The sequence below is a fragment of the Hyperolius riggenbachi genome, chromosome 2 (assembly GCF_040937935.1).
Source record: "Hyperolius riggenbachi isolate aHypRig1 chromosome 2, aHypRig1.pri, whole genome shotgun sequence".
Classification (NCBI taxonomy): Eukaryota; Metazoa; Chordata; class Amphibia; order Anura; family Hyperoliidae; genus Hyperolius; species Hyperolius riggenbachi.
In genome coordinates this window covers 295,325,510-295,337,830 of record NC_090647.1, presented here as the reverse complement: position 1 = coordinate 295,337,830, position 12,321 = coordinate 295,325,510, and the positions used below count along the sequence as shown (strand labels likewise).

The 12,321-nt window shown below is 44.3% G+C and overlaps 1 protein-coding gene across 12 annotated transcripts in view; it reads right to left on the bottom strand.

Annotated features, from left to right (window-relative positions):
* SRRM1 (serine and arginine repetitive matrix 1) overlaps positions 1-12,321 on the bottom strand; it is an 87,936-nt gene that overhangs the window by 2,208 nt on the left and 73,407 nt on the right. For all 12 annotated transcript variants that reach the window (XM_068268962.1, XM_068268970.1, XM_068268972.1 and 9 more), the window contains 2 exons: positions 8,144-8,608; positions 7,867-8,059 (listed from right to left, as the gene is read on the bottom strand). In XM_068268962.1, coding sequence (XP_068125063.1) covers positions 7,867-8,059; positions 8,144-8,608 — 658 coding nt within the window. The remainder of the gene's footprint in view (positions 1-7,866; positions 8,060-8,143; positions 8,609-12,321) is intronic.

Below are 12,321 nucleotides of genomic sequence, written 5' to 3'. Positions count from 1 at the left end.
TCCCTTTAAGCCAAATATTACCTCATTAATACCCTCCTGTTGATTCCACTTCAAAATTTCTCAGATTTGTCCCTTCCTCACAGAAGAAGCTATTAAAATGCCTGTGCTTGCCCTATTCATTGGCCATCTCTATTGCAACATCCTACTCTGTAACCTCCAAAAACATAGATTGACATCTCTCCAGTCCCCACTGAACTGTGCTGCTGGTCTTATCCACCTCTCACTCCACTGATTCTGTCCCTCATTGCCAATCCCTTCACTGCGTGCCAACTACCCAAAGAGCCCTGTTAAAACTCCAAACCCTCTCTAGCTAAATTGTTGCCTTCATACATTTTCTTACCAATTTCCACCCCACCAGCAACCTCTGATCCTTCCCTTGCTCTAATTTAGTCATCTCTTCTCACTTTTGCAGGACATCTCACAAATGTACCTGTCCTTAGAAACTCTCTTCCACACTTTACTTACCAGGCTTCAAGCCTGGAATCCTTCAACAGCACCTTTCCAGACAAGTATATAGCCCATCATAGGTTCCCGTACAGTGAGCCTCAACATCTGATAAAGATGTGAATATCAATGTCTCATTTGCTTAGCCCTTCATCTCTTCACCCTATTTTCCCAGTAGAGAACCAGAAACACTATGGGAACAACCCAGCCCTTGCAACTCTACAATTTAGATTCTAGATAGTAAACTTGCAATGGCAGGATCGTCTCCATAGTGTTTCTGGTTCTCCTATTCCATCAAATGAATATGCACCTGTTCTGCTGGACGTTTTTATACCACACAAACATATGTTCTGTACTTGTGTTGCCGGATGTTTCAATGAACTATTTATGCATCTATGGTCCCCACTATTGTTTGTTAAGTACAGTGATGTGAAAAACTATTTGCCCCCTTCCTGAATTCTTACTCTTTTGCACGTTTGTTACACTTAAATGTTTCTGCTCATCAAAAACCGTTAACTATTAGTCAAAGATAACATAATTGAACACAAAATGCAATTTTAAATGATGTTTTTTATTATTTAGTGAGAAAAAAAAAACTCAAAACCCATATGGCCCTGTGTGAAAAAGAAATTGCCCCCTGAACCTAATAACTGGTTGGGCCACCCTTAGCAGCAATAACTGCAATCAAGCATTTGCGATAACTTGCAACGAATCTTTTACAGCGCTCTGGAGGAATTTTGGCCCACTCATCTTAGCAGAATTGTTGTAATTCAGCTTTATTTGAGGGTTTTCTAGCATGAACCGCCTTTTTAAGGTCATGCCACAACATCTCAATAGGATTCAGGTCAGGGCTTTGACTAGGCCACTCCAAAGTCTTCATTTTGTTTTTCTTCAGCCATTCAGAGGTGGATTTGCTGGTGTGTTTTGGGTCATTGTCCTGCTGCAGCACCCAAGATCGCTTCAGCTTGAGTTGACGAACAGATGGCCGGACATTCTCCTTCAGGATTTTTTGGTAGACAGTAGAATTCATGGTTCCATCTATCACAGCAAGCCTTCCAGGTCCTGAAGCTGCAAAACAACCCCAGACCATCACACTACCACCACCATATTTTACTGTTGGTATGATGTTCTTTTGCTGAAATGCTGTGTTACTTCTACGCCAGATGTAACGGGACATGCACCTTCCAAAAAGTTCAACTTTTGTCTCGTCGGTCCACAAGGTATTTTCCCAAAAGTCTTGGCAATCATTGAGATTTTTTTTTTAGCAAAGTTGAGACGAGCCTTAATGTTCTTTTTGCTTAAAAGTGGTTTGCGCCTTGGATATCTGCCACGCAGGCCGTTTTTGCCCAGTCTCTTACTTATGGTGGAGTCGTGAACACTGACCTTAATTGAGGCAAGTGAGGCCTGCAGTTCTTTAGATGTTGTCCTGGTGTGTTTTGTGGCCTCTCGGATGAGTTTTCTCTGCGCTCTTAGGGTAATTTTGGTTGGCCGGCCACTCCTGGGAAGGTTCATCACTGTTCCATGTTTTTGCCATTTGTGGATAATGGCTCTCACTGTGGTTCGCTGGAGTCCCAAAGCTTTAGAAATGGCTTTATAACCTTTACCAGACTGATAGATCTCAATTACTTTTGTTCTCATTTGTTCCTGAATTTCTTTGGATCTTGGCATGATGTGAGGTGCTTTTGGTCTACTTCTCTGTGTCAGATAGCTCCTATTTAAGTGATTTCTTGATTGAAACAGGTGTGGCAGTAATCAGGCCTGGGGGTGACTACAGAAATTGAACTCAGGTGTGATAAACCACAGTTAAGTTATTTTTTAACAAGGGGGGCAATCACTTTTTCACACAGGGCCATGTAGATTTGGAGTTTTTTTTCCTCGCTTAAATAATAAAAAACATCATTTAAAACTGCATTTTGTGTTCAATTATGTTATCTTTGACTAATAGTTAACAGTTTTTGATGAGCAGAAACATTTGAGTGTGACAAACATGCAAAAGAATAAGAAATCAGGCAGGGGGCAAATAGTTTTTCACATCACTGCAGCCCGTACAGAGCTAACAAAGATGGTGCTGCACAGGAAAAGTAAATAAAGCAAAGTAAAGTAAATAAATTATACAAATCAATTACAACTGTCCTGGATTTATTAAGGAGTTACCGACGTGAATGTGCACATTTGAGTGCAACAGTAGAAACTACTACAATAACCAGGCTATTTCCTCATGTGATCTAAGCAACAAAAACTTGATCTAGCTTACCTGCTCAAAATTTAAAGGGGCACTATGGTGAAAAATTATGTTTTATAGCCACTGTACTATGCCTAGCTGTTTGTAGAGCATAGTGGCTTACATGTAGTGAGGCACAGAGGCTTTTTTTTTTTAAACACTGACATCACCTTGTATACATTATCAGTCACGTCGGCAGAAGTACCTTTCCGACGCCACTTAGCCTGTTCCATGTAGTTGTAGGGAGGCAACTTTCCCTGTTGCTGTAACTGACGTTACAGTTTTCCCCTCTCTGCAGCGCTGGAAGGTTTGTTCTAAATTTCAACTGCACGATCGTGCAGTTATAGTGATCCCCCATGAGCCGTAAAGAGTAGCAGCTGATGTGCTGTGAGGGGAGTGGAACGCACCCTCCCTCTTCCGTGAGACGCAACTGCATGTGAGGAGGACTGTGGAGGAATGCATCATCATTACTGATGACGCTGCCCGGCAAGGACCCCTGTAGCTGAAGCTGGCATGTGCTGCGCAGACAGAGCGGCAGCTTGCAGAGCAGACGCAAGCGCTGTAGCTGTGTCCAGCTAATTGTACAGTAGTTGTGATTGTTGTTTTTTTTGTGGTGAATTTTTTTTTTACCCAATCGTTTTTTCAGTATTTTTTTTCTAAAGCAAATTGCAGGTAGTTATTAAGCCAGAGTAATAAAAAAAAAATGAATAACTACCTGCAATTTGCTTTAGAAAAAAAATACTGAAAAAACGATTGGGTAAAAAAAAAAATTCACCACAAAAAAAAACAACAATCACAACTACTGTACAATTAGCAGGACACAGCTACAGCGCTTGTGTCTGCTCTGCAAGCTGCCGCTCTGTCTGCGCAGCACATGCCAGCTTCAGCTACAGGGGTCCTTGCCGGGCAGCGTCATCAGTAATGATGATGCGTTCCTCCACAGTCCTCCTCACATGCAGTTGCGTCTCACGTAAAAGGGAGGGTGCGTTCCACTCCCCTCACAGCACATCAGCTGCTACTCTTTACGGCTCATGGGGGATCACTATAACTGCACGATCGTGCAGTTGAAATTTAGAACAAACCTTCCAGCGCTGCAGAGAGGGGAAAACTGTAACGTCAGTTACAGCAACAGGGAAAGTTGCCTCCCTACAACTACATGGAACAGGCTAAGTGGCGTCGGAAAGGTACTTCTGCCGACGTGACTGATAATGTATACAAGGTGATGTCAGTGTTTAAAAAAAAAAAGCCCCTGTGCCTCACTACATGTAAGCTACTATGCTCTACAAACAGCTAGGCATAGTACAGTGGCTATAAAACATAATTTTTCGCCATAGTGCCCCTTTAAGTCCAGGTTTGGCAGTAGGCAACTGACCTCCAGCATTCAAACCCTCAGTGTGATGCCAACATTATGCCAGTTTGTTCCCTTGACAACCTACACATTGTCATTTGACACTAAGAGCAATTTACACAAACCTATTGAGTCCCAATGTTACCTCTGGAGCAAGTTTTGCTTTGTGTTATGAAAGCATAGCCACAGCCCTGGCATATCATGCTTAACCCTTTCCACTGAGTTTTTTTTCCTAAAGGGAGTCTTTCTGCTGAGTTTTTTTTTTTTACAGAAATGCACTCTCCCTCTTACTCTCTCTAATTTTAACATGGAACATAACATAGCAACGTGGTATATCTTATTTTAAAGAACACAACGTTTAATTTAATACCTTATTTGGCCAGTTTGGCATCTTCTATTGGCTGGTAGCAGAGAAGAAAGCTAAGGTATGGTAAGGTATGGTAAATTTTACAGCAATTTCCTGGGTGTAATCCTGGCTTGCGTGAGCAAGTTGTGCAATAATAGGTGGTTTTATGCCTGCCACCTGGTGTCTTCAGGTCACTACATACGATGCAATCTTTAGTATTTGGATTGGGAATTAGAGCAATGAAATGCTGGCTACTATTTAGACGCTCCTCCACGTCCATTGCATAGGATGCCATTGCTCCTCAATGCAACTTTGCAAGAAATCTGCAATGGAATCTGCAAGGAAACTGCAGAAAGGAATCTGCACGAAGGAATCAGTAAGGAGTGTGCAAGGAATCAGCAAGGAAAATTCAATGCATTGGTCACTTCCTAGTAGCGCTGATCGCGCACTTCTGGTTTGGGGCAGGGGGGGTACTCTTACATGCTAACTATACAAGGGGAGAGAGATCGGACTTTGCCCCCCGCAGATGTGCCTGCAAACCGCTGCTGAAATTATGTCCCGCATAGAGGGACATACGAGTGCAAAGGGTTAACATTTGCACTAATGCATAAGCTGGAGAGTGCTTAAGTGGAGGTGTTTTCAAAAGAACCTCATACTAGTAAAGGAATACTGCAGATGTGGTATAATTTAACTATAATTAATTTCATCATTACCCATAAAAATTTATATTGTTCTGTCTCATTTCATAATCATTTGAAATTTAGGAGCACACTGTAGTGACATAGTTCTGCATGCAACAGGCATTGCGGTAACTTAATTATAGAGTATGAGAGGAATCAGCGTGGGAAACTTGGGCGCAGGATACAGATGGTATATTGCTGATCCTGCTGCTGCACAAGTTCCCAGTCGTGTTAAATACTATTCCCCCTCCAGGCCAACATGGGTGGTGGGGAATGAAATAATTTGGCTTCCAGCAATTGCTGAAAGCCGAATTATTGTGTTTTAAGGCCTCTAACACAGAGACGTTGCGTTAGAGGGGACGTTAAAGGGACACTTAAGTCATCCCAAAAAAATGAGTTTTACTCACCTGGGGCTTCCAGCAGCCCCCTGCAGCTGTATTGTGCTCATGCAGACTCCCTCTGAGCCTACTGTCCCCGCTGGCAGCCACTTCCGGTTTTGGCGACAGGAGCCGACAGGCAGGGAATGTGAGTGATTCTTCGCGTTACCGGCCACAATAGCGCCTTCTATGCCGCTATAGCATAGAGTATATATCATATAGCAGCATAGATGACGCTATTGTGGCCGGGAACGCAAAGAATCACTCGCGTTCCCTGCCTGTCAGCTCCTGTCGCCAAAACCAGAAGTGGCTGCTGGCGGGGCCGGAAGGATCTGATGGAGACTGCGTGGGCACCGGACAGCTGCAGGTGGCTGCTGGAAGCCCCAGGTGAGTAAAACGAATTTTTTTGGGGATGACTTAAGTGTCCCTTTAAGGTCGCATAATGCTCCCTTAATGCAACCATGGTGGTGCTAAACTCAGACGCTACATAGAGACGCGCTATGAGTCTCTTGGCGCGCCGTTTTTGTTCGATACTGGTAGAACAAAAACGGCGCATGCGTCCAAAGACTGTGGAGACCACGTGATCGGAACACTCCGCATCACGTGGTCCCGCCAGCCAATCGCCGCACAAAGCAGCCGCTCCAGGAAATAAACACTGCACGTCACACAGTGCAGTGAATATTAATTAGCAATGTAGCTAGGGACAATAGCGGACTCTCCCCTCCTCCTCTCCTGCACTGAGCATGTGCAAACAGTCTAACGCGGCTAAAACCGCGTATAACGCACAGCATGCTGCACTTTCATTGAACGTGCAGCTGCAGCGTTACACTGTAACGCAACGTGGGCACTGTGAACAGCCCATTGATTTTTCATTACTGTGAGTTGGGCTGCGTTACAGGCTGCTCTAACGTGCGCCTGTAACGTCCCACTGTGAAAGCAGCCTAAAAGAAACTTCAGCTTCGTCTTTTGACGGCGCCGAAGTTACTCCCTGTGCGCTGCTATAGCCAAAATTCCTATATAGCCGTACTTCCTATTACGGCCTATGGTGGCGCCGGCTGCACCCAAGTCTCCTGCGCTGGATTCACTGTGTTCGCCAATTATCATCCTGTTTTAGGTCTGTAGAAAATTCATTTTACACACTAATCACCTTGCAGTAAGAAATTTCCATCATTTCTAAAGTTGGTGGAAAACAATTAAAGGCCCCCAACAATGTGACGTTTATGGTCTTGACTCCTCACACTGTTCACAAAGGCATTGCCCTTTATCACTGTCTTCCCTCTTCCAGAACACTGGACTGCAGCCACAGCCAACCAAAGTAACAGGAGATGCTTCAGATAGCCAGAAGTGTTGTAACATTAATAGCAGCCAGTGGGGTGGGGTGTTTACACATCTCCCTAATGCCTAGTACATATGATGAGATTTTCAGGCAGATTTCCTGCCAGATCGTTTTTCAACATGTCAAATTCGATTTTCCATTGAAGTGAACGGAAAATCGTGGCGGTAAAAGAGTGCAATTTCCCGACGAATCCCCCCGACGCTGTCTCCCTTAAAAAGTGTATACATAACCTGTCCGCAGCCTCCGCTTGTCCCTCCGCTGCTCCGGGCGCATTCTCCTCTCCATACACGCATGCCCCATGTGGTTTCTTAGCAAGGGCACGCGTGGGACGTCACACACACGCGCCCTTACTAGGAATCCACGTGGGGCATGTGTGTATGCAGAGGACGTATCCCGGAAGCCAGCGGGGGACAAGCAGAGGTCGCAGAGAGGTAATGTACACACTTTACACGAGGCACTGCAGGGACATTGACTTTAGGGGACAGTGTCAGGGTGGCGAGGTGGACGTATGCGGCGCACAAGGCCGATTCCCAGGAGATTTCATGCTGAAATTGATCTGGCATCCGCCTGTGTTGTACGGGCAGCTGAAAGATCTCTCTTTCATCAGATTCGTCTCTTGGTCAAATCTGCCCATACATCGCTAGATGTATGGCTACCTTTACAAGTACCAAACACAGAGGTTAACATCTTCTTAGTGATTCAAAAAGCCTTTGTTTTGTTAGTATACATCTTTTGACTTGTGGCTGTCTACAAATTAATCTTTTGACAGTGCTTTGCCACCCATAGTTTGATGTTTTCCTTTAGCTGCTCAACCAAATATAGAAATACCTGTTTTTATGAACAGACTGAACAAATCAAAAAGCCTATTAGATTGGTGTGCAATGTAGCAGCACTGAGTTCACATGTACCATTTGGGGGTAATCAGGATTGGTGATCTTTTCTCCATTTGAGTCGTTTTTTTTTCTCCCCAGCAAAATGTGAATATTTTGAGGGGGGAGGGTGTGTCATTTTTTTCTATACTCACTGTACTATAGTTAAATTTGTTAACCTCAATCATATGAAAGGTTTACTCATGGATCACATCATATGAAAGGTTTACTCGTAGATCACATACCTGAGCTGGAGATGGACTAGGTGTAGCACTCTTCGCCTTCTTAGCAGGTGCTGGAGCTGGAGACCAGTTGCCAGATGGAGAACGAGATCTAGAACGAGATGGAGGAGCTACTTGTTTTTTGGGAGCTGGTTCAGGGGATCTGGAGACCGATCGTGAGGATGAACGTCTTGCAGGTTGAGGACTAGGAGATTCCCTTAAGAAAATATGATATGTTAGTATACATGTCAGACACGCAATTTATTTAGAAAACAGGATGGCAGGAAAAAAAAATAATTACTTTTTAGGTTTCTTCAGCTCTGGGGTCCTAGATACTCGTCTAATAGGTCTAGCGCTGGGTGAAGGTGACTGCTGTCTCCTGGGAGGAGATGAAGATTCTCCTCTCCTGTGAGCTGGAGGACTCTCAGGGCTTCGAGGTGCTCGTGGGCGTGGAGAGGGTGAAGAACGTTTAACTGGTGGTGGAGAGTGGGTTTCCCGTCCCAATCTGCTAGGAGATCCCTTTCTGTGTTTAGACTGCAGTGATGGAGAACGTCTTTTACCCACAGGAGATCCTTTACGTTTTGGTGGAGGAGAATGGGATACTCTACGCTTTGATGGTGGAGGAGATTGAGAAAGTCTACGTTTCATAGGTGGCTGGGGAAGAGGTGAAGAAGTTCTTCTTTTGGGAGGTGGAGAGGGGGAGTATCTTCTTTGAATTGGTGGAGAGTATCGTCTTTGAGAAGAATGCCTATGTGGCGATGGAGATCTAAAAAAAAAAAAAGATTTGAAATTATGTAAGCCTTAAAATGATCCTTGCTCTCACAAACACACAAGTGAACTTTTTTTTTTTTTTTTTAAATCAGACACTCATTTGGGTTTTCTGCTCATTTCTGGCCTGGCTTACCGTGGCGAAAAGAGATAATTTGCATATGCAGTAGTGGTGCATTGTAGGTAGCCACAAATGTTTACTTATAGCTGAATTATTGCAAGTTTCCTTCTGTTTTAAGAAGTCAAATTTCATCAAGCATTGCTTATTCGGGCTTTTCGGTCTCTTTTATCCCCCTATACAGTCTTAGTGGTTTGGGTCACACCGAGCTGCTTGGTTACTCAGCTTGTTTCAAAAACCACACAACTGATGAATGTAGTTAAAGGAAACCCGAGGCGAGAGACGTAAGTAGGATGAAATTTATTTCCTTTGAATCAATACAAGTTGCCTGGCTGTTTATGCTAATTTTCGGACTATTATACTTTCAGCCACAGATCTTGAACAAGCATATGTAGATCAGATGTATCTGACTAAAATCTGAATGGATTAGCCGCATGCTTGTTTTAGGTGTGTGATTCAGGCACTACTGACCAGAAGATCAGCAGAGTTGCCAGGCAACTGGTATTTTTTGAAAGGAAATAAATATGGCAGCCTCCATGTCTCTCACTTCAGGTGCCTTTATTAAGGTTTAAAGCAGAACTTAACTTTCCTCCACTTAGCATAATCTCTGCCATGTTCTAAATACTTAAGCTAGGTACACACCATACAATTTTCTGTTAGATTTTCTGTTAAGTCCCATCTACACCAAACAATTTTTTGTCCGATTCGATTCATATCAATCCGACATGTCCGATCGGGATTCGATTCAATTTGTCATTGCAAAACAATGGCAAGTTGAATTTAATCCCGATCGGACATGTCGGATTGAATCGAACAAAACAAAATTGTATGGTGCAGATGGGGCTTTAAGCTTAATCTACACGATACGATTCTTTGTGCGATTTGATTACGATTGTATTTACGATCCGATTAAATCTGACATGTCCGTTCGGTATTGGATTCAATTTGATTCGCCATTGCAAAACAATGGCAAATCGAATTGAATCGAATTCTGATCGGACATGTCGGATTTAATCAGATCGTAAATAGAAACGCAATCTAATCACACAAAGAATTGTATCGTGTAGATGGGGCTTTAGATCTACCTGCCAGATAATTTCCAACATGTTGGAAATTATCTATCTAACCATCTATCTGCCGAGCAATTAGGCATTGTTCTTCTCAGCAGGAGATAACCAGAAGACAATGCACCAGAGATAATGACCAGTCTCTACCAGTACTTTACAGAAAATTGTATGGGGTGTACTAGGCATTATGCAAAACATACACGGTGCATTTATTCCTTATCAATCGAGCCGCTGATGGCTCGATTGATAATATTCAACAGGTCCGATGACCCACCGGATAGATTCCCCGCAGGCGGACAATAGCGGGGAATCGAGCGGCTGATAAGGAATACCCGTGGGGACGAGCTGGAATCGATCCGTGCACACGAGCGGTGTCGTGCTGGCTCGATACCGGCGCATAAACGTATTGTGTATGTTTAGCATTAAACAACATGCACATGGCTATCCAACCCAGTTTACAAGAGCTGCAGAATGTAGATGCCATCGTACTCTGCAAATGACATAACACTCACACTTTTTCTGACTCTTCACAGTTCATTTCTCACTCTAAAATCTCCTACACACATTAAGACAATTGTTTTAAGAATAGACTATGTACAACTTCCCAGAAATTGCTGCAGGATACCGCTCAATAGTTGTCTTTCAACTCCTTGTCTTTCCTGTCCTGTTTAGCTACTATTAAGCAGAACTGTGTCTGTACAACGTTCATTTCTAAAACACTCTAGTGATCGATTAATGATTATAAAGGGCAGCAGAAACTGAGCGTGTGTGTAGATAGTTCTGGACGACAACAGTGTAACGTGTACATGGTCTTTTAACCCTTTCTGGACCAGCACCCTCTGCCCCCTTAAGGACCAGAGGGTGCTGGTCCAGCAAACCGCCGCTTCCCGCCGCAAGTTACCGTCGCTCCCGCCGGACACGCCGCTCTGTCCCCGCTGTCGCTATGACGGCAGAGCGCTGTGCGCCGGTCAGGAGCCGCTTTCATTGGCTCCTGACCCTGTCACTCCATGTAAGCCAATGAGAACGGCTTACATGAGTGACAGGGCCAGGAGCCAATGAAAACGGCTCCTGCCCGGCTCACAGTGCTCTGCCGTCATAGAGGCGGCAGGGCATCACATTGCGGCGGGGGCAGAGCGGACCGAGCGACGCGGACGGGCTGGGGCGCGCGATCAATGGGACGTAGAGTTTACGTCCGGTCAGGACCGCAGCGCCCCCTGCCCGACGTAGATTCGTACTCGCTCGGTCCGAAAGTAGTTAAAGGGGACCTGAACTCTTGCACAGGAACAAAAACAGAAACAGAGAAATGACCCTGTATGTATTTAGAGAGTTTAGCCTGTCCGATTCCCCCTCATCTATTTCTAATCACAAGTTGTAATTTGATCCCTCAGCTGCGTCAGCTGCCTGCCACAGCAGAGAGTTAAAGTGGACCTGAACTCAGAACTTCTCTGCTCTAAAAAATACGCAATAGCATAATTTTTTTTAAAAACCTTTTTGTTTGTTACAGCTGATACAAATCCTGCAATAAATCTGCTTTCATGGAAGCAGACATATTGTTAACATCCTGTGCTTTCCAATTAGCCTCTCTGCCTTGGCAGTTAGCCGACACAGCTAAGGGGTCAAATTACAGCTTGAGGTTAGACACAAATGAGGGGGAATTAGACAGGCTAAACTCTCTAAATACATACAGGGTGCATTTCTCCATTTTCCTTCTGTCCTGTGCAAGAGTTAGGGTTATTATGCTGTTGCGTATCTTTTAGAGCAGAGAGGAAGTTGAGTTCAGGTCCGCTTTAAAGTGATTAATGGGAACCGCATTTGAAAAAAAAAAAAAAATGAAGCAAATACTTACCTAAGGAGAGGGAAGGCTCTGGGTCATATAGAGCCTTCCGTCTCCTCTCTCGGTGCTCTCTATCCTGTGCTGGCTCCCCCCCCCCCCCGTTTTAATCCCCCGCCGAAAGGGTATTTGGAAGTATTCTGGAGCCGTGTCCTCCCAAAGAAGTGCGGCTCCATCTTGCACAGGCGTGAGGTGCAGTACAGGGCCGCCCTTCTTCAGGAGCACTCGGGCTCCCTGAAGACTTCTAAAGCCTCCTTCGGCCAGGTAAAGCAGTATTTGACTAATTTAGTCAAATACTGCTACTGGGCGAGCCAGCACTGGAACGACGGGACCAGGAGAGGAGCGGGAAGGCTCTATAGGAAAACTTGAACACGTTTAATAGGATGGTCAGATTTTTCAAACATTACAATCAGAATAGTGGCCAGTACCTTAATTCTTGAATACAAATATTAAAAAAATTGTATTGAGTGTCGGCACCTTAACATTTTTTTCCCTGCTTTAACTCAACAAGTTTGATAGGATTAAAGAGTAACTGTCAGGCTGCAAAAGCTAATTTAAACCTCTATTCTCCTGTGTTAAAGTGGTCTAACACCCAGCATTTCAACTTTGCTTTAAAAGATTGCTTACAGCTTAGAAACGATTATGCCAGATTTTTTTTTAGCACCGGGACCGGGAGCCTGCGGAGCGGCGCCGAG